The 27,473-nt window shown below is 42.8% G+C and overlaps 1 protein-coding gene across 4 annotated transcripts in view; it reads left to right on the plus strand.

The window, feature by feature from the left end:
* Positions 1-1,924: 1,924 nt before the first annotated feature.
* LOC118253576 (interleukin-1 receptor-like 1) overlaps positions 1,925-27,473 on the plus strand; it is a 44,572-nt gene continuing 19,023 nt past the window's right edge. For 2 of the 4 annotated variants that reach the window (XM_035558081.2, XM_035558082.2), the window contains exons 1-3: positions 22,744-22,793; positions 25,502-25,652; positions 26,104-26,174. In XM_035558081.2, coding sequence (XP_035413974.1) covers positions 25,624-25,652; positions 26,104-26,174 — 100 coding nt within the window. In that variant the 5' untranslated portion in view covers positions 22,744-22,793; positions 25,502-25,623. Of the gene's footprint in view, positions 1,977-20,603; positions 20,893-22,645; positions 22,794-25,501; positions 25,653-26,103; positions 26,175-27,473 lie in introns of those variants that run through there. The other 2 variants (XM_050714640.1, XM_035558083.2) reach the window with 2 other exon arrangements.

The raw sequence follows: 27,473 nt of genomic DNA on the forward strand, positions 1-27,473 counted from the left end.
ATGTGGAATTTTGAAGATGGTTGCAGTCTCCAAGCTCAGAGACAACTACATATTAGTCTCGTGCAACTGACTTTTGTGTTCCTCGCACTAGCTGTTCCTTCACCTTCTCTTCGGATCCAAGGACACACGTCTCTTTCATGCTCCTTCATTAGTAAACAAACCAGGATAGATTAAAGCCTTTTTGTTTTTTGGAAATTGTCTTGCAATGAAGATCCTTTGGTGACTGAAGGGTCTAAGAACAGCCCCAGGTGTACTTCATGTTGCCCTCAAATATATGGTGCTGCCAAAGCTGGAGTTTTCTGCTCCAGCTCTCAGGAGGCTGGGAGCAGTCCCTGGCTTTTTGGGGGAGGCTGGCAGTTGTGGGAGAGAGGGACTCAGGGGTCTGGTGGGGCTTCAGAAACCAGGGAATCATGTCATGTGCTTATTTCCCTCCTTCCCCAGTCTATTTCTTTCTGCTGGAAACCCTTGAAAGAGCCCACCTCTTGTTCATCTCTTGTTCATCCCTTTCTTTCTTGTTCATCTCTCATACTCAGTGGCATTCAGCTGCTTCTCACAAAAAAAAAAAAAAAAGCAAACCACAAACCAAACCAACAACAATAACTATTAATTCCCCTGCACTGTGTGTTACAACAGATCCTAGCTGGGCTAGGGCCTTTGAGAAGGGACTATATATATTTCTCTCAGAGGTGTGAATGATATAGGATAGTGACTATTTCTACTTAGGGAGTAGTATTGGACAGTATTAGATGTTGTTTTGAAGGAATTAAAAAGAGAATGCTTGGCAATAGCATCATGGGGGGTGGATTTTCATTCAAAAAGGATATTTTGCAAAGAAAACATACAGTTTCTGAAAATAACCTTAAGACAACCTTTGGCAGCTAAACAACATCTCAGCTGGGTAACAGGCTAATTGAAAAAAAAAATCTCATAATGTTTTAAAAAGTGTTTATCCAATCTGACCTAGACCTGGCAGTATTATAAAGTTTTTGTGTCCTGGCCCATACTGGGGGAGAATAAGGGAGGAAGAGAGGAATAACAATGGCAGCAGTATCTTACTTAATTACCGATTAAGATCACAGGTAGCATTTGAGCTGTTTGTGGGACATGTGAAGCAGCTAAGTGCAGTTTTATCCTTGTATGTACCTCTCTCTAAACACAGATGTATATAAATGGGCGTATTTCACTGATTGTTGTTTTTCTCATTGAATATAACTTCAATCAGCCTGATGATCATCTTCTGATTTCCTCATGGAGGCCACCTCCTGGATCACAGTGTTCCTCTCACAAGACTCAGTGTTGTGGAAATTCCCTTTACTTAGATGCAAAGCAGATTTTTGCTTCCCCTAAATGCTTCTGGTTTGCCATCAACCAAGTCTTTTCAAGCATGAGTACAGAGTACTGAGTAGGAGGGGACGGGAAGCAGAGGTTTTACAGACTGTATAGACTCAGCTGTGAAAGTTGTTACTTTTGACCTACACTGAAAATCTTCACCTGTATTTCATAACAGAATGTGGGATGTATCCACCTCCAGATTATTATAAATGTCTTGGTGAGGAAAAAAAGGCTTTTGACATGTGATGAAGTTTGGTTACAGATGGTGCGTGCCTGCATGCTCCTTGGGACAGGGGCTTGTAATGGATGAAGGGAGAAGAGCTTGCTGCAATAGCTCCAGCTGACATACTCCTTGGGCCAAGGGCTGTCTTGCAGCCAAAGGACCCAGTTGACTTATGCTGTTTGCTGGGGAAAAAAAAAAAAAAAAGAGAGAGAGAGAGAGAGAGAGAGCAAAAGCAAGCGCTGGAGAATAACACATAACACAAGAAACACTTTGCAGAGTCAGGCCAGCAGCCAACTGACACAGGCATTTTGTCCTCAACAGTGGCAAGAGGAGCTTCTGAATATCTGATGGACATCTCAACAGCAGCACTGACAGCTTCACTGGGCATCTGGGCTGGATCTCTGCTTGCTGAGGCAGCTGGGTAGGTCCCTGCTACCTGCTCCCCTCACTGTTCCAGCTTTGGGCAGGTTGCTCTGTCGTCATGGGGAAGGGTGCTATTTCTGAGGGCTCAGGTGAATGTCCAAGCTGAAGCCACCCTTGCTTTGGTGCTGCACCAACAGCTTCTCAAAGGTGCTGGCTCCAGCTGTGCCTCTTGTTGCCATCAGCTCAATCTGCCTTGGCTCTTGCACCATAGCCAGACAACTTCTGTGCTGTCACCATCACGTAGGCTGCTCATGCAGTGTCTCAGGTCTGATCCTGGACTTGTCATCCTTACAGCTTCCTCAGGTGCTTCCTAAAGGCTAAGAAATAAAGCCAAGTGCAGGCAGGGTGCTTTGCTTTTCCATCTCCCAAACAAATGTCAGCAGGTAGTATGCACATTTGCAGTTGTTGAGCTATGGCTAATTCAGATTACAAGTATTTTATGTCCAGCATTCAGGATGTGAAACCTGAGCTCCATTGAAACCCCAGAATCGAGAAAACATGCTCTTGTCTAAACCCTGAAGTTTGGTTATGCTTCCTCTTCCCCTCAGTAGCAACAAACAAAACGTGATACCTGCCAGGTTTTGTGCAGCCTGTTTGGCCTGTGTTGCTCCAGTATTTCATGGCATTTTGCCCCCGCCTGTAGTAATAGGTGTCGAATGAAGTTGCACACTTGCAGTGGGATGCCTTAATCATACTTACTCAGCAAATGTTTAGACTCTGGCATCCTGCTGACTTTCTCTCGGAGTAAAAAAAAAGAAGTTTTATATTTCCTGCAAAATCTATTTCTATTGGTGGGAAATAAAGTCCATGGAGTGAAGTACCAGAATCTAAACACTGTCCTATAAGCCTTGTAAGCTGCATGGAACAGAGCTCATTTCCATTTAGATATAATTATGCTGAGTTGGTCTGTTGTTATTACACAGTTAACCATTACACAGTTAACCTCCCTCAGAAGGGAGATGGAGATGTCTTTCCTTATTAAGGTGACTTTGGATGCTGAGAGTTATTAAAAGATTCACCTTTGCTCTTGAAGGAAACATCTTTCTTCATAGGTTCTTGGTTAAAAAACACACAATATGAAATCACCAGGGAAATAAATGCCTGCAGACATCACGTTGACACAGCCATCCAGTGTAGCTGAGTCACTGGGAGAGGTGTGACACTTTTTCCCTCTTCTTCTGGTATGGTCTGACAGATGTTTATGTTTTGCCCTTGCTGGTTTGGACTGTCCTGCTGTGGTGGTTTTACTCGGGTGGGCGGCTGAGCTCCACCACAACTGCTCTCTCACTCCCCCTCCTCAAAGAGGAACGGGGAGAAAATATGATGAAAAGGGCTCAAGGATTGAGATAAGGACAAGGAGATCACGCAGTCGTTACCGTGATGGGCAAAACAGACTCAGCATAGGGAGACAGTAAGATTTATTGCCTATTACTAACAAGCTGGAGAAGTGAGAAACAAAGGAAAGAAACCAAAAGCACCTTCCCCCACATCCGCCCTCTTCCACCTCCTCCCCTCCCCGAGCGGCCCAGGGGAACGGGGGAATGGGGGTTATGGTCAGTCTATAGCACTTCTTCTTTGCCGCTCCTTCTCAGTCACTCTCATCCCCTGTGCTGTGGGGTCCCTCCCACAGGATGCAGTCCTTGCCGAACTGATCTGGCATGGGCTGCCCACAGGCAGCAGCTCTTCAAGAACTGCTCCAGATATGGGTCCGTACCACGGGGTCCATCCCTCAGGAGCGAACTGCTCCAACCTGGATTCCCCACGGGCAGCAGCTCCTGCCAGCTCACCTGCTCCTGCATGGGCTCCTCTCCACGGGCTGCAGGTCTGGCCCGGAATCTGCTCGGGCAGGGGTCTTCCACAGGCCGCAGTCTCCGTCGGTGCAGGTCCATCTGCTCCACCGTGGTCTCCTCCATGGGCTGCAGCGTGGAACCCTGCTCCACCGTGGTACTCCATGGGCTGCAGGGGGACAGCCTGCTTCACCATGGTCCTCACCACAGGCCGCAGGGGACTTCTGCTCCGGCGCCTGGAGCACCTCTCCCCCTCCTTCTTCACTCTCCTTGGTGCCTGCAAGGCTGTTCCTCACTCCTCTCACTCTCCCAGCTGCTGTGTGGCACAGCATTTTTTTTTCCCTGTCTTAAATATGCTCTCACAGAGGCGCAAAACAACATCTCTTATTGGCTCAGCTCTGGTCAGCAGTGGAACCCTTATCAATCATGGGGCAGCTTCTAGATCCTTCTCACAAAAGCCACCCCTATGGCCCCCACTACCAAAACCTTGCCACGTAAACCCACTACACCTGCTCACACTTGCTCCAAGGCTGTCCCTTCTGTTGTACCAGCACAGCTGTGAAGCTGGCCCAAGAACCAAACCAGCTGAAAAATAACTAAGTTTTTCCTGTTCCTCTTGGCCAGTTATTTCTTAGGCAGATCTATTTTCTGAGTGGTCTGCCATCTAGGAAAATACAAAGGTTTTGTTTTGTTTTGTTTTCTAGTACTGAAAAGGCAGGGAAGTCAAAGTGGTTGGTTAGGATGGCATGAGAAGCACTGCTCCTAAAGTACGGCTTTGGGAGGGTTAAATGGCTGGGTGATGTTCCGTCCTACTGTGGCCACACCATTTCTAGCACTCAAGCTCTACACACTGAAGTGTCGTGCCAGGAACACATTGTCTGAGATAACGTCTCCTTTATCTGGTCCCATGTTTGGGTTTGGGGGATTTTTTCCATGCATTGCATCTGATAGACTTTCAGTTGCCTTGGTCGAGGGATAGAATAAAAAAAGTCATAAGCCACAGTGAGCAGCATGTTCTAGGACACCAGTTTCAGATGAGGGGTATGTTTTGCAACCCACACAACTTTCCTTGTTTTGCTACCCATCAAGCTTCAGCACAATTTCAGTGCTGGCCATCCAGTTCATTAAACTGAAATAAATGACAGATTTTATGAAAAGAATAGCAGTGCTGTAGCACTCCTTGCCAAAAGACGTTGCAGCAGTAGGAAGCCTGCATGGGTTCCTGGGGAAGACAGACTTGGAAGAGATATCCAATAGCAGGTGAATGAACAGATAAATTTTAACAGACTCAGGGATTTCCTGGTATTGAGAGCAACTGGAAGCTAGGTGAGTGCTGTGGAGGAGGGACGGTATACGCTGGCCCTGATCTTACTCTTCACTTTTCTTAATAGTCCTTCCTGCAGAAAAAGTACTGAGATAGGTGGTGTGAACCCACACAGCTGTTCTCATATTCCTATTACTGGAAGTATAAAAACATGACAATGATGAAACTTGCTTGGTCATTCCTTCAGTTCACTAACACCACTGTAGACAATCATTCTTTCATATATATTTTTTTTCATGTAATTTATTAATGGTTTCATTCCACAGATATCAAGTCTTAGAGGGAATCCTCGTGTGAATAGTAAACTCTTCAAAATTTGTCATCTGTTTCTTCTATTTATCACTACCTGTTCCATTGTTTCAACAAAGTCTGCTGTCTTTGTCCATTACATTGCATCAACAGGCTTCACCACTGCTTTTTATCCCCCTGAGAATTTGTCATTCTGGCATTATTTCAGTCACCTAAGTAGCTATTTGTCGTCTCAAGATGTGAGTTTTCCAGTGTTTGTAGCAATATATTTTTTTTCTTTGTCTTTTCAACCTTTAATGGACCATCAGATGAAACACTGTTGGTGAAAATCACCTGGAATCATTTGTGTTGAGCAGGCTCTTTTGTCATCATTATTCTATTGTATTAGCCTTTGGAATATAAATATTTATATTCTCTTTTTGCAGATGATGCTGTTCCAGCTTCTCATTGGATATTATTTTTTGATTGAAACTTCTCACTTCTCATTAATTTACTGTGATTTCAGTCATAAGATGTTGACTCTTTCCAGACATATTACCCTACAATGAGGTCACTTGGCTCTGACATATATAAAGAAAGAAAAAAGAAAAAAAATAGGACTTGGAACTTTCCAGACTTTTCTATTGGCATGTTGCAGGGAGATGCATGGACTAGATATAAATGTTCCATTGTGTTTGGAATGAAACACAGTTATGACAAATACTACTTATAACCTCCTTAAATTCCACATTTTAAGCTATAATGGTAGGCAAAATTGACCATAATAAAAATGTGCAGCTGTTATTTAATGGTGGGATTTCCACTATAGGTTTTGTATTCTCCAAATCAAAAGATCTCCTCTCTCCTCCTCCCAAACTCCACCCTCTTCTCTCCCCCCACCTCCGGGGGGGGGAGACCTCCAGGGATGGGGTATCCACAGCTTCTAGAGGCAAACTCTTCCAGGGCCTCACCACCTGCTGAGTGAATAATTTCTTCCTAATATCTAATCTAAATCTCCCATCTTTTAGTTTAGAACCATTACCCCTTGTCCTATCACTACACTCCCTAACAAATAATCCCCCTCCAGTTTTTCTGTAGGAATGCTTTAAGTACTAGAAAGCTGCAATGAGATCTCCCCAGAGCCTTCTCTTCTCCAGGCTGAACTCTCAACTCTCTGAACCCCAACTCTCTCAGCCTGTTTTCATAGCAGAGGTGCTCCAGCCCTCTGAGCATTTTCATAGCCCTCCTCTGGGCCCAGTGTAACAGGTCCACGCCTCTCTGGTGCTGAGGGTCCCAGAGCTGAATGCAGTACTCCAGGTAGAACAGAGGGGGACAATCACCTCCCTCACCCTGCTGGCAATGCTTCTTTTGATGCAGCCCAGGGTACGGTTGGCTTTTTGGGCTGCAAGTGCACATTGCTAGCTCATGTTGAATTTTTCATCCACCAACATCCCCAAGTCCTTCTCCTCAGGGCTGCTCCCAACCCCCTCATTGCCCAGCCTGTATTCATGTTTGGAATTGCCCTGACCCAGGTGCAGGACCTTGCACTTGGCCTTACTGAACTTCATGAGGTTCATATAGACCTTCACTGATCTATCAACCACGGAGTTGCTATTCTATTTATGACTACTTTTAAACTGTGTCTTTCCATCCTTTAGCATATGAATTCATAGAAAAAAAATACCACTGTGCTAGTGATGTAGAGAGAGATTAAACTGATTTTCTGGTTTTATTTTGTATGATAAACTCCCTTTTCTGCTGAACTATTCAAACTCAAAGTCTGTGTCTATCCAAAGGTCAGATCTGACACCTAAGGTTTTTCTGGGGCACAAAACCAACCTGACAGAAACTTTATAGTGACTTTACTGTGTAGATAAGCTTTGTGATGGCAGTAGGCAGAAAGGCTGTGGAAAGAGCTACCCGCACAAGCATCCCCATTCAGAAGACTTCTGGTTATTTAACTAACTAGGATAACTTAATTTTCATAAATGTACGACTACTTCTGTGATATCCTGCAGAGTTAGAAACATGAGTGCCTTGGGCAATATGTTTGCTTGAATTTATACACACAGAAACAAAAGGGAAAGGGATGGTCTGATATGCCTATCTAGTCAGCGGCAGAAGGTGAGGACCTCTAAGACCTTCAGAAGGAGCTCTTCTCTCTAAACTGGCTACCGTTGACCCTTGCTGTTGACTGCATAGGGAAATAATATGAAATTCCTATTTCTACCCCCAGTCATGTTGTAAGCTGGCTATACATGTTTTCTGAGAATAGATGTTACCAGTGAACTCCCACTCAGATCTTCATTCTCAGACTAGCTTTGTGGTCAAAGCAGTCAGTACAAAATACCAAAGCAAATCAAACTAAACCAAATGAAAAACAAGCAACAACAACAACAAAAAAACATCTCTTGCCCTGAAGACTGCGCTCTCTCACAACCTATTTGGACACTTTCTGTTTCTTCTGAGGTAGCTGGGCTCTTTTGTGCCTGGTAGTGAAGTTTTGCCTGTTGAAGGAAAACAGGAGGGACCCCAACCCACCTAAGAGAAGTCAGAGTCTCAGAATACACATTTCATTTTAATGTCCATCCCACATTAATTTGGCTAGAGTAAAATTCATTCTTGCCTGTTGTCCAGGTTTCAGTTAGGACAGAGTTAATTTTCCTCCTAGTAGCTGGCAGGGTGCTATGTTTTGGATTAGAATGAGAAGAGCGCTGATAACATGCTGATGTTTTAATTGTTGTAGAGCAGTGCTTACACCAAGCCAAGGACTTTTCAGCTTCTCGCTCTGTCCTGCTAGCGAGCAGGCTAGGGATGCAGCAGGAGCTGGGAGGGGACAGACCCAGGACAGCTGACCCAAACTGGCCAAAGGAGTATTCCATACCATCTGACGTCATGCTGAACAATATATAGGGTTGGCTAGCCCGGGTGGAGGGGGGGCCGGCTGCTCGGGGATAGGCTGGGCATCGGTCAACGGGTGGTGAGCAATTGCATTGTGCATCACTTATTTCGTACACATTATTACTATTAATACTATTATTATTATTATTATTATTATTATTATTATTATTATTATTATTGTTATTATTTTTCCTGTCTTAATAAACTGTCTTTATCTCAACTCACAGACTTCACTTTCCTGTTTCTCTCCCCCATCCTGGAGAGGGAGGGGGGAGGGTGAGCGAACGGCTGTGTGGTGTTTGGCTGCCAGCCGGGCTAAACCACAACACCTGTTCTCTTTCTTCCACATGATTTATAATCCGCCAATACATAACATCTCAGTTTCAGTGGGCAGGGGGAAGTGTTCTTTCAGGGATGTAGAAAACTATACAGAACTGAGTCTTCTGGTTTCTAGATAAGTATTTGGACTGAAAGTCTTCTCTGGGCATTGTGGATTTTTCTCAGTCTGAGTTGTAAATGATTTTACATAGGAGAGCAATCTTTGTCTTGTCCAGAGGATGGGATTCTGAGTGTGTAGAGTACCTGTCTTTAGCACAGAAGAGACCCTGAATGAGTTAGGCAATTCTGGACATTATCAATGTACAGGATTTTTGCCTGAGGTGTGGGTCAGTCCTGTTTTCAGGCAATTGTCAACTAGAAATACATGACAGCTGGAGCCTGAATGATGGACAACTTGAGGCCATGTCTATATTGGCAGGGCTTGAAATGACCTTTGGGAACAGCAGACTTACTCTAACCTTCATAGTGGTGCACCAGAAAAAAAAATAAAAAAACAAACGTCCTTTAGCATTTTCAAGGGTAATGGAAATGAATACCAGGAAAGAAAAGTCTCCTGCTAGTTTGAAATTTCTTTAAAGAGAGAAAACAGCAAATCTGATTACTGTCTGGATGTGTAGGGTCTGACCCAGTTGTCTCCATGTATCCATCTGTCCTGTCATATCCACAGCGGTGTGGCACATCTGCACCATGATTGCTGAGGCATAAGGAGCTGGCCAGGGAACATCCTCAGCTCAGTGGCCTAGTCTGTGATCAGTGTGTTATGTACTGCACATAAATGCAATGCCACCTGAGGAAGTCAGACAATTCGTGGAAGACACAAGCCTCAAGATCCTTACTAAGCTAATCAGAAATACAGAGACAGGCTGTAGCAATTCTCATGTACAGTTATCATAGAATCATAGAATATCCCGAGTTGGAAGGGACCCATAAGGATCATCAAGTCCAACTCCTGGCACTGCACAGGTCTACCCAAAGTTTTAGACCACGTGACTAAGTGCACAGTCCAATCGCTTCTTAAATTCAGACAGGCTTGGTGCAGTGATTACTTCACTGGGGAGCCTGTTCCAGCGTGCGACCACCCTCTCGGTGAAGAACCTCTTCCTGATGTGCAGCCTAAACTTCCCCTGCTTCAGCTTAACACCGTTCCTGCGGGTCCTATCACTGGTGTTTACGGAGAATAGGTCACCTACCTCTCCACTCCCCCTCGCAAGGAAGTTGTAGACTGCGATGAGGTCCCCCCTCAGCCTCCTCTTCTCCAGGCTGAACAGGCCCAGTGACCTCAGCCGCTCCTCATATGTCTTCCCCTCTAGGCCCTTCACCATCTTTGTTGCCCTCCTCTGGACACTCTCCAACAGTTTAATGTCCTTTTTGTACTGTGGTGCCCAGAACTGCACACAGTACTCGAGGTGAGGCCGCACCAGCGCAGAGCAGAGCGGGACAATCACTTCCCTCGACCGACTAGCAATGCTGTGCTTGATGCATCCCAGGATACGGTTGGCCTTCCTGGCTTCCAGGGCACACTGCTGGCTCATATTCAACTTGCTGTCAACCACAACCCCCAGATCCCTCTCTGCAGGGCTGCTCTCCAGCGTCTCGTCGCCCAGTCTGTACATATAGCCAGGGTTGCCCTGTCCCAGGTGCAGGACCCGGCACTTGCTTTTGTTAAACTTCATGTGGTTGGTGATTGCCCAGCTCTCCAATCTGCCCAGATCTCTCTGCAAGGCCTTTGCACCCTCATCAGAGTCCACAACTCCTCCAATTTTGGTGTCGTCGGCAAATTTGCTCAGAACACCTTCTAGTCCTACATCCAAATCATTTATAAAAACATTGAAGAGGACTGGCCCTAAAATGGAGCCTTGAGGGACCCCACTAGTGACCATTCGCCAGCCAGATGTGGCCCCATTTACCACAACCCTTTGAGCCCTGCCCGTCAGCCAACTGCTCACCCATCGTATGATGTTTTTGTTAAGTTGTATGCTGGATGTTTTGTCCAGTAGGATCCTATGGGAAACCATGTCAAAAGCTTTGCTGAAGTCCAAAAAGATCACATCAGCTGGTTTCCCTTTATCGACTAGATGAGTGATCTTATCATAAAAGGAAATCAAATTTGTTAGGCAGGACCTACCCCTCATGAACCCATGTTGGCTGGGACCAATGACTGCATTGTCGCCCAGGTGCGCTTCAATAACTTCAAGGATCATCTTCTTCATAATTTTACCAGGCACTGACGTGAGACTGACAGGCCTGTAATTGCTAGGGTCTTCTTTCTTACCCTTCTTGAAAATTGGCACATTTGCCAGCTTCCAGTCCAATGGGACCTCTCCAGATTCCCAAGATCATTGAAAAATAATTGAGAGAGGTCCCGCGATGACATCAGCCAGCTCTTTAAGCACCCTGTAAATTACCTGAATGAACAATGCAGGGTGGCTGGCAGTTGCTACGGAGTCCAATAAATGGTACACACTGAGTCAGTGGAAGTGCAGAGGACATGAGGGCACACCTGCCATGATTTGTCATTCTTTGCAGGACAGATTTTTGCTGAACAATCCACATGCATTTTTAATAATGTTTTTATCATTTCTAGTACTTATACTTCTGCATTAGGGATGTTCATATACCCTAACAGATACTAACATATGCACAATAGATAATAAAAAAAAAAAAGTCCTTTCTTGTTTCCTCTTTTAGGTTTGATTTCCTATTGCACTCACAAAGTGCTGAGGGACTGGTTCAAAAAATATCTATATATATTAAAAAAAAAAAAAAAAGTGTAGTGATGCAATCCCTGTAATGGAAGAGCATGGCTCCAGAAGTGTAGCTTACCTGCCACTGAGAAGGACACCCACAGGCCCCAATACCTAGCACAGGTGAGTGAAACGGGTGAGGATTCAACAGAGCTCAGTGCGGTACTACTAAACTGGCTAGTAGGAAACAAAAAAGATGACTGTGCTGGAAAATCTGTTTCCTTTGACACTTCAGTGAAACTGAGATTTGGAACAGAAAACCATCTGTTGGCATAAAATAATAGGTTTCTTTCCTTAGAAATGAAAAAACCTGCTACTAGTTTTTGCTACTCTCAGCGCTCAAAATCCACCAGTTTAATTGGCTCCTCTACGAAGGAGTATTTCTCCATATTTCTGCATTTCTTTATATTTCTGAGCCATAAAGAATGCAAATTTGTTATTGTGGAATCTGTTACTGTCCTCAACCATTAAACTTGCCTCTTGCACTCAAGCTGTAGAAATGCAGGGCATTTATTCATGCTGCATTCCCTAGTGTTTTCAAGAAATGGCAGCAAATACATGTTTCTATGACATATATTTGAAATTACTGTGACTTTTGAGGTATGTTCACACAGGTTATTTCACTCGTGTAAGAAGATAAAAGATTGCTGTCATCTTTGACCCCGCTAATGCCAGGGCAGGAAGCATGAAGCAATATCATGCTGGGTAGATGTAAGCTTGCACTTGAAGGTTTTCTGCTTCAAGGTTAGAACAAATGGGAGGAAGGAAATGAGCTTTTTCAAAAAGCCCAGCTAGAGACCTCACAAGATCAGACCTCCAGGCTCTGCAGGAATTCCAGGTCTCAGGGAAGGAAAAATGTTTTTCAAGCTCTTTGCAGAATTATTAATCACAGCATTTATGAGATGAAATGAAATAACAGACAAAAAAAAATAGGGGGGGAATTTAAACTGAAAGGAGTTACCTCATTTTTAGTTTGTTTTGTCTGTTTCCCTACTAATGTAAGAAAGTAAGAATTATCGTACCAGCTAACACGCATACATATGCAAAAACCTCACCTAGGTCTTTATCCTTTTGCTAACCAAAACCACAAGGAAAAAAAGAAAGAAAAACAAAACAAAACAAAACAAAACAAAACAAAAAAAAAACACAGACCAAAACCAAAAAACAGACAAAGGGGAGGATGATGAACCCTGGTAGTCCTTACCGGTTTCAATCAATCATGTGGGACGGACATCCTCAGTATAAAGTAACTTCTCCAACAGTATCTTAAATGGTGATCAATGTATCTTTTCTTCCTAAGTTCATGTCATAACTTTTGAACACATTTCTATACCTATTTTGGCAAATTCACGTGGCAACAAATTTCACCTTTATTTACATGAAAGAGTAGCTTTCTCTGTTTTAACCATGTGGTGATAATTCCCCTATTTCTTTTATCAGGAAAGGTACTGAAAAATCATTCCCTGTGTAATTTTTCCTCATGCTAAAAGTCCTCTCTTTTCATATGCGGAGAGTGCCAGTTTATTTGTTTCATCCTTGCAGCAGAAGTCCTCTGGACCTCTGAGAGCCTTACCGCTCCTTTCGGTAACATTTGTGCTGTTATATCCTTTTTGTCATTGGTGACCAGAATTGCATCCAGTGCACAAGATAAGAATATGTTGCATCAGTATAATAACATTTCCTGTTTTGTTCTTTATTCTTTTTCTAATAATTCCTCACAATTCATTTGCCCTCTTGGCAGCTACTGAACATCAAGCTGTTTTCAGGAGAAAAAAAAAAAATCCAAAATAACCCCAAGATGTTATTCCCAGGTTGTGGAAGCTGATAATTTTCTATGTGTTGGTAAGACCATTTGTCTGAGAACAGTGTTTTGTGTATATCAATGGCCAACAACACCAAGCACAAGAAAGCTAGAGAACACCTAATTTCATGGGGCACCCCGTGAACATTTACACACTGTTCAAAAACTACCTCACTGATGCAGAGCTGACCAACGGACTGGCATCATGTTCCAATTAGTTTCACCGGATCTATGAAACTTCCAGCGCCTGGGAACTAGGGTTATTTAGTACGGCTGTCAGGCTCTGGCATGGGATGAGGCTGTGATGTAGTGAGGGGAGGAGAGAGATATACCTGCTCACATTGTAAAACACACAGCATGCTCTTCACTGCTGATGTGGGAGGTTTGGGGCAAATTTGCCTCTGCAGGCTGTTAGCTGTAGAGCAAAAGGTTTATGAATGGTTTGGCCAGTGGTCACAGACTCTGAGAGCAGTAAGATCTCTAGGAGCTGGGCAGGCTACCTGACAGGAGTGCTTGAGACCTGTAGCTTTTGAAGGCAGAGATACGCAGAAGCTGCGAGGAGACCATGCATGCTCTGCTGCTGGCTGTGGAAATGGGGTGAAGCAAAGATGTTTCTAATTGAACGCTTTTAGATAAACAGAATTAACTGAAACTAACTGAACTCTATTCTGTTCAGAAATTAGGAGTTTGACCTTGCGATGAATACAAAGATGAGCAATTGATACACCAAGACTGTGTTATGCAGGAGGAGTAGGCATGGTGAGCACGAATGAGCAAAAATAACTCCTTTTAGAGTGATAGGAAAAGAAATGTGGTTCCTGAAACAGCACATCTCCCAAGAAGACTTGCAATAAGTCCCATGGAGAGCTGCAAGAAGGTGCTTTCAGAGGAATTTTTGGTTAGTGGAGGGAGAGAAGAAGGATTAATTTTATATTTTCGTGGTGAAAGGAACAAGAAATTCCCCAAACTTCTTGCAACTGACCAAGCCAGGTGCGTACATTTCTACAATAATCAGCCAAATCACTGACATATTCTATCCTAGTTTCCATATAACTAGATGTTGGAAGCCAGGGTCAAAGAAGGTTTTACTGCTCATAGTCCTCCCTATGTTGATAGGTGCTCTAATGTCTAAGGAGTAGAACAAATTTCTGAACACTAGCAGAGGATGTCCAGACACTTGGGTGAACATCTGCATACTTCAATTACAGAAAAAAATAATAAAATGTTGTTGTCGTTGTTTTTATTCTGGAAAAAAAAAAAGTTGGGTGACATTTCCTTTTCACAGGAAATGTTCTGGCTTTCATGGAAAACCTTGATTTCCTTTCCAAAATGCTTAGAACTTTTAGGGACTGAAAACTCCAAGTGGCAGCCAGATCTGATGCTAAATACAGTGAGCTCGTTCTCATTAAAAATGTTTGTCTAAAAACTCAGTCCATAGCCTATAGGCAAAACAAAACATTTTCTCAAATAGTGATATTATCAAAAATATAAATAATTATTAAAACTAAAGCTCTGTTCCTACATGCTGTCAATATGTTATGACCCTGTCTTATCAGTAAGACGTTCGCTTCCAGTAATTCGTATACATTTAGGAACAAACAAGGCTATTTACTATGAAGTCACTATAAGCTATATCCTTTGTCAGCAAAGATATTAAATGACTTTTCAAAGATTCCCAGTTTGGTTCAGTCTTGTAAATTAGGAAGAAGTGTGTCTTTCCCATTCAAGTCACAATTTCCAGTATATTATGTATTTATAGAAGTTTCTTCCTAAGAAATAGTGTGGAAGAACTCCTTATTCTCAGGGAAAAAGTCAGATATGAACAACAATATACTGAATAACTTTCAATTTCAACAATAATGGGAAATAGAGCAAGTGCTGCACAAGAGATTAGGCATTTGCTGTTACACTAAGCAGTGACCTCTTGGATCAAGTTGTCTTTAAATTAAAATTGGAAGATTTCATCTTGTCTTTGCTCTGGACCTGTTTCCTAAAATTATTTGGACACAGGATGGCTGATTCATTCAGCTTTGCTTTTGTGGATAAACTTTGGATAGGTTTCTTGCCCAAAGATATTTGCCTGCTCAGACTCACTTTTGTCTCTGTCCTGTAAAACAGTGTGGCATCCAAGGCAGCTTGACAGGACCACTGGTGGGAACAGAAGACCCTGGGGGCTCAGAGTAATATTTTTATTTCCATAAAAAGCAACAGATGTACTGCAACAATCCTCTCTCTGGCTGGCTTTGTGGTCTTTTTATGGGGATCCTGCTGGTGACCCGATCACATTCAGAACAGCTGCTGCTATTTTCATTCTGGCAATGCTGTTTCCAGCCTCCTTAGGATGGCAGTCCAGCTGCTTTCCATTTGGGACAAGAGAAATTGAGAACTTTGTTATAAAGGGAATCTGGTTTTAAGATGTAAAGGTAATGGTGTTAAGATTTTTGTTTGAACAATATCATCCCTAGCCTGACAGCTATAACTACCATTGTCAAGATTTTATAAAAACTGCTGGTGATTAAAGGACTTCTCAAGTAACATATCAACATGCAAACCAAAGGCAAATACGTGCCAACCACATTAAGAAAAAAAGGCACACAATTCTTGGACAATTCTCTTTCAAGATACTCTCACCTCCATTTTGTATCCTCTGAACACTATCTAGCAATTACAGGAGAGCTGAAAGCCTGATAAGAAACTTAATAGCTGTGCCTTAGTGGGATGGAGGAGATCAATGAGTATGATGAAAATGCTATTGGCTCTGTAACACGTAAATTGCCATTAAGCCTTTTCTGTCCACATGCATGTCCTCATATACTGTTGTGTGGGACCCTGCTATACAATAACCATGTGGCTTATCAGTCACACAAAGCAGCCCCCTGACTCAGACATCATAGGACTCCCATCTTGGTCCTGAAACCTTTCCACAAACACCAAGATGCAGGAAGGGGGATGGTGTGCTCTGATGTCTCACTTCATTGGTTGGGCACGTGGCCCTGGTACAATATGTACCCCCAAGTGTCTTTTCAAGATAACAACAAACTGCCTTGAGCTTCTCAAAGAAAGGAACCAGCAGAGCTGTTTTGGGACCAGCTTATTCATCTTTATCACAATGGCAGTCATGATAGAACTGAATGATTAATGATAAAGACCAGAGACAACTCTTACCTTGGGGAAAAATGAGTCCAGCCCCATTAGAATATCTACAACCCTTGAAAATTTTTCTGAGTCTTACTTCCCTTTTTGCAGAAAGAACGTGGTGAACTGTGTTGGGCTTATGTGACAAGGCTTTGGTAGCGGTGGGGGTGCTGGAGTGTCCTCTGTGAGCAGAGCCCAGCAGCTGCCCCATGTCAGATCAGAGCCAGCTCCAGCCGGCTCCAAAAGGGACCTGCTGCTGGCCAGAGCCGAGCCAGGGAGCGACGCTGGGTGGGCGTCTGGGAAAGCAGAGTTAAGGAAAATCTGATGTGCAAAAGCAGCTGGGAGAGAGGAGTGAGAACCAGCCCTGCAGACCCCCAAGGTCAGTGCAGCAGGAGGGCAGGAGGTGCTCCAGGCACACAGCAGCAGTTCCCCTGCGGCCTGTGGAGAGGCTCCTGGTGGAGCAGGCTGTCTCCCTGCAGCCCATGGGTCCCACATGGAGCAGATCTCCACGCTGCAGCCCGTGGAGGAGCCCCCGGTGGAGCAGGTGGATGTGGCCTGGAGGAGGCTGCGGCCCATGGAGAGCCCCCGCAGGAGCAGGCCCTGGGCCGGAGCTGCAGCCCGTGGAGAGGAGCCCACGCAGGAGCAGGGGGTCTGGGGGGAGCTGCCGCCCACCTGTGGGGGACCCGTGCTGGAGCAGTTTGCTCCTGGGGGATGGACCCCGTGGTACAGAGCCATGTGGGAGCAGTTCTTGAAGAGCTGCTGCCTGTGGGCAGCCCCCGCAGGATCAGTTTGGGAAGGATGGCATCCCGTGGGAGGGACCCCACGTGGAGCAGGGGCAGAGAGTAACTGAGAAGGAGTGGTGGAGACCAAGTATAAGGGACTGACTGTAACCCCCATTTCCCATTCCTCTGCGCCACTCAGAGGGAGGAGGTAGAAGAGGGTGGAAGCGGGGAAGGTGTTTGTTTTTTTTTGTGTGTGTGTGTGTGTGCGTTGTTGTTGTTGTTTTTTGTTTTGTTTTGTTTGCTTTAGTTTCTCACTGCCCTAGCTTGTGACCAATAGGTAGTAAATTTCATTAATCTGCCTATGCCAAGTTTGTTTTACCTGTGAAAGTAACTGTTGGGTGATCTCCCTGTGCTTATCTCAAACCTTGAACCCTTTTTTATCTTATTTTCTCCCCCTCATCTTTTGAGGAAGGGGAGTGAGAGAGCAAGCAATGTGGTGGAATTCAGATGCCCATCTGTATGAAACCATCACATGCACATGGTAGCCCCAGGCAAGGTGCCAAAATGCACAGGAACAAGAAAGACTGCACCCTCAGTAGGGTGGGTCTCCACCAACTAAAAAACAGGAGACCTACTGTGGGTATGGGCACACCTAACAGCAGCTTCCCCTGCTAGTCTGCCATTTGGTGACTCCACCAATGCTTTCTGACTCGTCCTCAAGAACTCTATGTAGTATAACCTTCCCTGCCAGGGTCACTTCTGTCCAGATGTCCTCTACAGTGTGCAATGACAATCTGCAAGCAGGCTGTAAAAAAAGTACACACAAATTATTTCCTGGCTTATATAGACAGGTATTAGACTATCACATCTGTAAGCTAAGCACACTTTGTTGGAGCAGAGTGGATCTTGATGTTGCTGAGTTGCTGTTTACCTATCTTGGCTTTTTATCTCTGGATTTTATCTTTCTCATGTCATCTTTTTTGTTTGTTTGTTTGTTTTGTTTTTTGTTTTTCTCGAACTCTTGAGCTCCTAACTCAATAACATCATTTGAACTATATTTTCACTTTTCTTATCTAGCATGGCTTTAACTTGTGTACTTCTCACAGCTCAGGAGTGATTTTGCTAGCACAACTGAGTTAAGTTCATACAGCCATGCAGCATCAAAACAGCCACTGGATCATAGACAGCTGAGTCACAAGGCAATTGACTACTAAAGTTGGTAGAGACCGGTGGGGCCGTCTACTGCATCTTGTTATCAATCCCAGATTTTTCTTTAAGGAAAGTCTGGTGGCAACTCCACAAGGTTCCCAGCAAGCTATTCCAGTGCTTCGCTATCTTTCTTGTTATTTTCCCTACTGTCTTGCCTAACTATTCCCTGTTTCAGTTTAAGCCCATTACTTCTTGATTTGTTTTCTTGGAGGACAGATGATTCTCTTGCTCATTGGACTGCTATGCATACAGTCTACCATAGGGGTATGATGCATGCAACTCCTCAAAGAAATTTTTGCCTTTTTTTTGTTAACACATTTTTCCACATTTATATTCAACAGATTTTTTTTCCAAGCTGGGGGTTGTGGTTTAACCTGGCAGGCAGCTAATTACCACACAGCTGTTCACTCACCACCCACTAGCCTCAGGGGAGAGAAATGAAAAAATGTGAAAACTTGTGGGTTGAGATAAAGGCAGTTCAATAAGAAGGAAGGGAAAAACAATACGAAACAGAAAACAGAAAACAAAACAAGTGATGCACAACACAATTTTTCACAATCAGCTGACTGATGTTCAGCCAGTCCCTGAGCAATGGCAGCCACCCCCCACCCAGCCAACTCCATGTAGTTTTATTGCTGAGCATGACACCATGTGGTATAGGATATCCCTTTGGTCAGCCTGGGCCAGCTGTCCTGGCTGTGTCCCCTCCCAGCTCCTGGTGCACCCCCAGCCTCCTCACTGACAGGGTAGCATGAGAAGCTGAACAGCCCTTGGCTCTGTGTAAGCACTGCTCTGCAACAACTAAAATATAGTTGTGTTATCAGCAATATTGTCATCACAAATCCAAAACACAGCACCATAGAAGCTACTGGGGAAAAAAAATTGACTCTGTCCCAGCCAAAAACAGGACACTGGGCCAAAATTAAGAAAGCATTCAACATTCATTGCAATTTCTTACAAAAGCTGCAGGATGGCTTTTGCTCAGCTGCTAACTTTAATCTATAGCCATGAGCTCAGTTCCACACCTGCATCATGATCTGGGAATGAACTGGGCTTGAAGAATGGTCTATGGGATAAAGGACTCTTCTGAGGTCTGGAGCAGTATTGTGAGCATCTCTGATCTCACTTTATGACAGATCTAATTCTACATTAAGGCAATGGAAGATATCTTCAACTGAAGGTATTTAACTTTATCTTAGAGTGACCTGACATGTCATGGTGAGAGGAGGCTGAATATACACTGAATGCAGATAATTTGCTCTGTATTTTCTGCCTGAGTCTCTAGGGAATGGCATGAGGAAACAGAGAAGGCCTTGATGCTGATGAAACTCCACGAACCTTAGCAGGAAGTGGTTTTTCAGCTTTTCAAGCTATCGATCTTAATAGACGCTGACTGGTTGACCAAAGCACTGTGGGATTTCATTGTTGCAGAATGTCCATATGACACTTCACATTTTCTGTGTCATATGGAAAGTGCAACCCCTAGACCACTTCAGAGGAAGTGACATGCCAAGATCGGGGGAAAGCATGGGTGTAGACAGCAGTGGCAAGATGCTTGCCTACTGGCATATAATTGCTACAACTTTGTATATTAATACGGAGTTGCTGACAATGCTAGTGACTGCAACTCACAGGAGATTCCCAGAAACATTGGAAGTTATAAAGAGTATCGCGACTCTGTCAGGGGAAAAAAAAAAAAAAGTGTTTGAATGACTGTTGTATAAAATCCTTTTGTTTTGTTCAAGAAAGAATGAAACATTGATTCTCAAAACGTCTTTAGGAGTTATTCTGCCAAGATGTAGAAAGCTGATTCTTCCCTTGGAATATGGCTGATTTGTTTCTGAAATCACCCCTTTAGACTAGCAGATACACATGAAGGGGACAGCTTGGGACCTTTGGTCTGATGGGCCCAGGTTTAGTGCTGATGCTTGGAAGGCTGCTCAGCAGTCTTGCACAGTGCTCCTAAAATGTCTTTCTGACATTAGGTAGCACATACTGCCTCCTGAGTACCTGCTCATGGCTGTTACAGTGCGCTGGGCCACTTCCATCCCTGTGGGGACTTCTCCCGCTCCTGCTTGCTCTCCCAGATTTTCTCCTGGATTTCTAGTGAAACTGCCCTGCTCTTCCAGCCTTCTTTCCCTCACTGACTTAATTTAGTCGTTGTGGTGTAGACAACTGTTTTCTCTGGGGCTTTATTTTATCAGTTTACCTTCCATGAAGCAGTTTCCTGTCTAAAAAATCATTCCCAGTGCTCCAGTGATGTGTAGAGCTGCTCTGCAGAAACTGCTCCCTGACCAGCCCTATCAAAGATACCACTTATTTTCAAAGCAAATCGGTTTTAAAGCACCCTCTGCTGACTGAGTGCTCCTCCTTTGTTCCCCTCAACTATGTAAGAAAGCCCCTAATTAGGCAGCAGGCTTATTTTTAGTACAATCACACTAAAATGGCATAATTTGTGATTAATGGAAAACCTATGCTCTCCGTAGAAGAGATCTGATTAACTGTAACTAGAAGATGCCATCTCTGATAGGTACCTAGGGTTACTAGTGTCATTTGCATGTTCTGTTCTGTTCAGTGGGAGGCGACTAGATGAAGCTGTAAATCATGCTCCTCCAGATACGCGTTGCAAAAACCAGTTAAAAAGAGGTCCCAGTAGTCTCTGGTACAAGCAAAGGATCCAGTCACAGGGTAAACTACATCTCTGCTGTCTGAATTTTCCAAAAGGTAGGTCAAATCTTTATCATTTAGCCAAAAATAAGTGAAGCTGTTGGAAGTACTATCTAGTGTTTTATAAGAAACTTTATTTCAGTTCACTTACATGTCTCTCTATCTCAATAAAAAATATTAGATTAAAATTGGGGATACACTCGTGATATACAAATAATCTGGGGACCAACCTAAACTCTTATCTATAATGAAGTGTATGGAAATGGATTTGTCTTCAGTTTTCTGACAGATATTTTTGCCAATTATTCAACAACAGAAAATATTCATTATGCAGTTCAGTATATTTATGTAAGTTCTTGCTTCAAAATATTTTATAAAAATAATGTATATATTATTTCTAGCATTTTCATATTTTAATATTGAAATTCCTAAATTTTGCCTTCACAGCTGTAAATATTGTAGGCGTTAACTATCATTACTCTTCTGGAATAATTTCAGTGTTACTGTTTCTATTTTCATAGCTCATTTTCAGTCAGACTGGGTTTCCTGGTTTGATAAGAGACTGAAAATAACTTTCAAACGGAGAATGAGTGAATTCTATGTCTATGTAAACCTATCTCACACACCTGCTATTTCATGGTATTTTTACATTGTGAAATCTGTTAAGCTTCTTAAAGTAGACATTACAATAGCATTTTCAAATTTTGTTGGTATACAAGATATGCTACTTTTATAATGTTTGTTCAGTTTTATGAACAGCACTACAGTTTGTTGCTAAATACACTTTTGGAAAAATAAAATAAAATAAAAAACAAAACACAAAAATGCTATTAATACAATTGCCTTTGGAGAAGCAAGGAGTTAAGTCTTAGAGACTACTAATTCTGTAACATAACAAGGTAGTTCCCAGTTCTTTCATCCTCCTTTGATATTGGATCTTTAGGGGTTAGATTTTGACTTACGTAATTATGGCAAACCCTTGTATTTGGATCTAGTGCTTTTTCAGCCTCAGACTGAAGTTTTCCTTAACAGTGAATTAAGTTTATTACATACAGCTACTGTGAACTATAAGGAAGGAAGAAATTTATGGAAAATACATCCTTTTCTTTTTATCCCTGAATATTAGCAATCTAAATTTACGGTACACTGAGAACCTGAAAATGCAGATTTTACTATAGACAAATGTAAATATATATATATATATAAGATCGTAATAAATAAGCATAAACAGAGAGAAGGAGACATCCTCTCATAAGTATTTTCAGAAGTCATGGCCTTTGTCTCACAGTGCTTTGAGCTGCAGGAAGCACTTTTGGTTGTAGGATGTAAGGTGTCAGTGCTTTTGTCTTGTGCCTCCTAATAGCCTTCTTATTTGATCCTAATATCACAGATGCGTGGATGCTTTCATTTTGCTTTGCAAAGGGTAATGCCACAAGCTCTGAAGCACTAGTGAATAAGTCCCTGTCTTGCCATGTACTGAACTAGAACTGCAAGTTCTGCCTCAGTTTTTGTTGAGGTAATTGGGTAGCTTGCAGCTGACTGAAGTGGGAAATGCAAACAGAATTGCATTGTTCTTTTAATTGCCTGAAGTTTTTATTTATTTATTTATTTTCAAGAAACATTTGTCTTTAAGTAGAGCCCCTTATATTGCCCATATTTGCATAGACAAACTCTACTTAAACTGATGCCAAAACATAGCTGCTTAAAAATGGGAGAGAAAGTAGTAAAAATCATTAGTAAAATTATCATCAAAATTATGGGGGAAGAATGTGTTCTTTCAGCACAACTATTTTGCATTGTTTTGGTGCAGGTTGGTAGCCCAGTATGTGTAAGGTTTCTTGAAGTAATACTTTTTCAAGAAACAGAAGGCTAAAGACAACAACCAGCAAGTACAACAATAGGCAAATACAATTTCTTACCCTGTGTTGTTCTGGCACTTGTTCGAAGAGTTGGTGAGGGTAAGTAATTGGCTTTCTTCATCCCTGTACAAAGTTGTCTTTCAAAACAAAGGAAGCACAGCTCCTTGCAACTTTTTTTAATCACCAACCTTCAGTTTCTGGGACTGGAAACAGCACTGGCAATAAATGGATCAAAAGGATCTCCAATAGTTTTATTAGTTTGGGGCAAATATGAAATAAAATATCAAAAGAGAAAGAATGTGTCTTCAGACGGTCTCCAACTGAGAAACTGATTTTCCTTAAAAATCACTCACTTCATTTTTTTGTCATCTTGCTTAAATATATGCTTGCTTAAAATAACTCTAAAAAGTAGTCAGACAGTTAATACAACTGGTATACTTTGTCTGGGACAAACAAGTTAATGGAACAGAACAAAACACTTGGAGGGAAAAAACTCCCAGCAGAGCAGCAGGGATATTCATGCCTATATTAGTACCTTCTCCCATGCCTATATTAGTACTAATACTCAAAGTATATAATAATATTAAATTCTAGTTATTATTCAGCTCAGTTTTTTACTTAGCTGGTTCTTAGGGTCCGTTTGCAAACTTCACTGTGGAGACTCAGCTGATATGGATGTATCCAATCTCAGCTGTATGAGTTAGCCCTGCTGCAGCTAGGTTTTGCATATCAAGTTTGCATATGCATATACACAATCATGTATTTGGCATGCTGCATGCATTCACAGAATCACACAGACTCACAGAATAGTTGAGGTTGGAAGGGACCTCTTGAGATCATCTGGTCCAACCCCCTGCCAAGGAGGGTCACCTAGAGCACATTGCACAGGATGGCATCCAGGCAGGTTTTGAATAATTCCAGCGAAGGAGACTCCACAGACTCCCTGGGCGGCCCATGCCAGTGCTCTGTCACCCACACAGTAAAGAAATGTTTTCTCATATTCAGTGGGAACTTCCTGTGCTTCAGTATGTGTCTGTTGTCTCTTGTCCTGTTGCTGGGCACCACTGAAAAGAGTCTGGCCCCATCCTCTTGACACCCTCTCTTCAGATATTTATACATGTTGAGGAGATCCCCTCTCAGTCTTCTCTTCTCCAAGCTAAACAGTCTCAGCTCTCGCAGCCTGTCCTCATATGACTGGTGCTCCAGTTCCCTACTCATCATTGTAGCCCTCCTCTGGACTTGCTCCAGTAGCTCCATGTCTGTCTTGTAATGGGGAGCCCAGAACTGGACACAATACTCCAAGTGAGGCCTCACCGGGGCTGAGTAGGGCAGGATCACCTCCCTCGGCCTACTTGCAACACTCTTCCTAATGCACCCCAGGACACCATTGCCCTTCTTGGCCACAAGGGGCCATTTCTGGCTCATGGTTCACCTGCTGTCCACCAGGACCAGCAGGCCAGCCCCCAGCCTGTACTGGTGCACGGGGTTATTCCTCCCTAGGTGCTGCACCCTGCCCTTGCCTTTGTTGAACTTCATGAGGTTCCTCTCGGCCCAGCCCTCTGGCCTGTCCAGGCCCCTCTGAATGGCAGCACAGCCCTCCGGGGTTTCAGTGAGTCCTCCCAGCTTTGTGCCATCAGCAAACTTGCTGAGGGTGCACTGTCCATTCATCCAGGTCACTGATGTGTAAGTTGAACAAGACTGGGCCCAGTCCTGACCCCTGGGGGACACCTCCAGCTACAGCCCTCTAGCTGGACTCCTGAGCTGTTGTGTTAAGAAGTAACTTCTAAATATCTATTAATCTGGCCTAAAATTTCCTTAAAATTAAAGAAGTCAATAAACTGCAGGTGCTTGTATGTGGTACTTTTCTGCACCTCTAATAATAATGAGCAGCTCCTCACACAAACTGTTTCTAGGAGATCCTGGATGGTCACTCACTTCCCATAACAGGCATGGCAACAACCTTGCTGGGATGCCGCATTTTTGGTCTAAACCTCATATTTCTGGTAATTTGTGAGTATCCCTGCAAAACACCTACACTGAAACACTCATGCTTTTCTCTTCCAACACTACATTTTTTTTTAGAGTTTAAGAATAAATCCCTGGATGTAATTAAACTTTCAAACAGAAGAAGTTTCCCACATCAATATAAAAACAATGGCATTTCTGAAAGCTCAAAATTGAGTTTGTTCTGAATTTCAGACTTGGCACAAATGTAGGCCAATGTTTGTTTAGTCTGGAAATCTTTGGCACCAGAATAAAAATTCCTTGCAGTTAATGTGACGACAGTACTTACGCTGCCTGTATGTTTTTTGCCTATTTTTTCACTAGTGTTCCTGTGCTTACTAGCCGTGGGATAAATTATAACTCGCTGCTAACTTGCTTTCTCTTGAAAACTTATCTGCCATCTGTTGCACCCACTCCTTCATTATATGTGATAGCGATAGCCACCACTCTGTAATCTGCAGTTAAAGATAGCATTCAAGTGAAGTCTTTATTAATGGTAAGTAGAATTCTTATGACTGCTTAATAGATCTGGATTGCATGTCTGCTGTTTCCTGAGATATTCACAGATTAGGTCAAAAGTAATGTCCACAAACCAATAACCAGTTTCTGAAATGGTTGTCTGGAGGGTTCCTGAGCCACACTGCCAGCTGCTAATTGCATACACCTAATTACAGGAGGTGTATGTCAATTAAACACAAATAAAAACATCAGTGAGGCACAGGATCTGCCCTACTACTATTATGTGAGGATGATATATATTCCTTTACCTACCTTTCCAGTCCATTTCTTCACTTCCCCTTCAGGTTTGCATTGCTGATGGTGCTCGTCTGTTTTTGTTCTTGCCGCTAAGCACTTACCTATGAGAACCTGTCTCTGAACATACCTCCACAGAAAACAAAGCAGGTGGTGTGCACCTACACAGTAGATGGGATGTAAGCTTAACTCGAAATCAAGGTATGTATTTTCAAATCCAGGATCTGTCTTTTTCTAAATCAAGGTATAATTTTTCACACTTGACTATGAAGAAGGTGCCAAAGTACATATGCCTTCCTTAAAAATAAAAATAAGAAAATAAAAATCAACAACCAAGGAAGAATAGGCTTCTGTATGAGGCCTGCCATGGCAGAGTGTTTCCCCCACCCTCAAATCAAACTAAGTCATAACAGTAGTTTCGATGGAACATCAGTTGTTGCATTGACTGTAGCACAAAGAGCATCACCTCAAAGCTGTAGAATTGCTGCTACAGGCACACACACATGTTCTGTACAGAACAGCCCACATGACTCAGCTTATCTCTGCATGATACTGTTATCTGCTAGTAGATGTACATCAGCAACGTGGCAATAGCATAACCGATGTAGTGAGAGCATATTCTGAGATATCTTTTTTTTTTTCTTTGGTTTAGAAATATGATGGGGTATGTACATTTGATATTCCTATCTACCTTCCTCTTGGTTTCCGTGACATCAGAATCATGTGAGTCGCATTTAAAATCTATTTTCTAATTAATTTTATTCTGCATAAGTGTTTAAGCTGGTACTGAATTAATATTTTTTAACCTAAAATTAGCTAGTTTATCTCAAACCATTGATCACAGCTTAAAAGTTAGCTCTACTTGTCGTTTTCTCCCTCTATTAAAATGCACTGAGTAGCGTCCATTTCTCTGACATTAAGTATAGGTTTTACTTTTGCTCTTTGGCATCTCTGCAAGCAGAAGGAAAAGGCTTCTTGGAGGATTTGGAGTAGCTGATCTTCCTGGCCCCAGCTGGGCAAAGTCTCCAAGAGCATGCTTAAATCACACTGAGCAGGTTTAACACATGCACTTTGTTGCACAGCTCTAGTGGCCCTGCAATCATTTCCTACCAGTGAAACAACTTTATATAGCACTCACATTGTACCTAGTCTCCAGTTGCACTGCATATTTGTCTGAAAAACAGTGTAAGATACAATCTTTAAATATTTCCCCGTATTCTCAATTTTACAATATGAATAATAATTTTTAGAACAAACTAGATCTATTAAGAGATCAAATTCTGCTGAAGAATTAAGCAAGATAATTTTCACAGATGTCACTGAGTTTAGATAAGGCCTCCCATTTTATCTTTGTTCCCTCTCCTTTATTTTTTCCTGAAGAGTGCTGTACTTCCATTGTGTTCCTTCTTTGGTGGGGAAAGGCAGGACTTGTGGGTGGGAATGCTGTTAAAATGATGGACTTAGGCTTGCTTATACCTGATGTGGATAATTTAGGTGTCTGAGTAAATGAGTCTATACGTAATGTCAATGGAGAAAGACCACTTCAGAAAGAATGAGAAGGCAAGCACTCACCATGCAGAAGGACTCACCCACGACCCGATCTATGCACGCATCTAAAGCCAGGCAGTGCTCCCCCAAAGTGTCATTTCTGATAGAGATTCTCTGTTTTGATTAGCTATTTGGTTACATCATCTCATTTTCTTGCTCCCTCATTTACTGTAGCTCCTGTACTGATTTGCCCAGTTTCTATCCTTGCCAATTTTCTCATGTTTCTCTTCTCCAAAATTGCATTTGACTTTCAGACCACAGTTTCTATGTTCAGCAGTCAGTTTACTGTTCAGGTACCAGGGCACTTAAATAGCTGTCAAAATTGCCTGTTTCAAGTTTCTCTGGACCAGTTTCAGTATTCAAAAGTAGAAATACATGCAGTTTCTTTAATAAAAAATTAGTTCCTTACTCCCAACTTTTTTTTTTTTTTTCATTTTTCTTTCTTTATTCCCAAGCTGTTTACTCCTCTCATTC

The sequence above is a fragment of the Cygnus atratus genome, chromosome 1 (genome assembly GCF_013377495.2).
Source record: "Cygnus atratus isolate AKBS03 ecotype Queensland, Australia chromosome 1, CAtr_DNAZoo_HiC_assembly, whole genome shotgun sequence".
Lineage (NCBI taxonomy): Eukaryota > Metazoa > Chordata > Aves > Anseriformes > Anatidae > Cygnus > Cygnus atratus.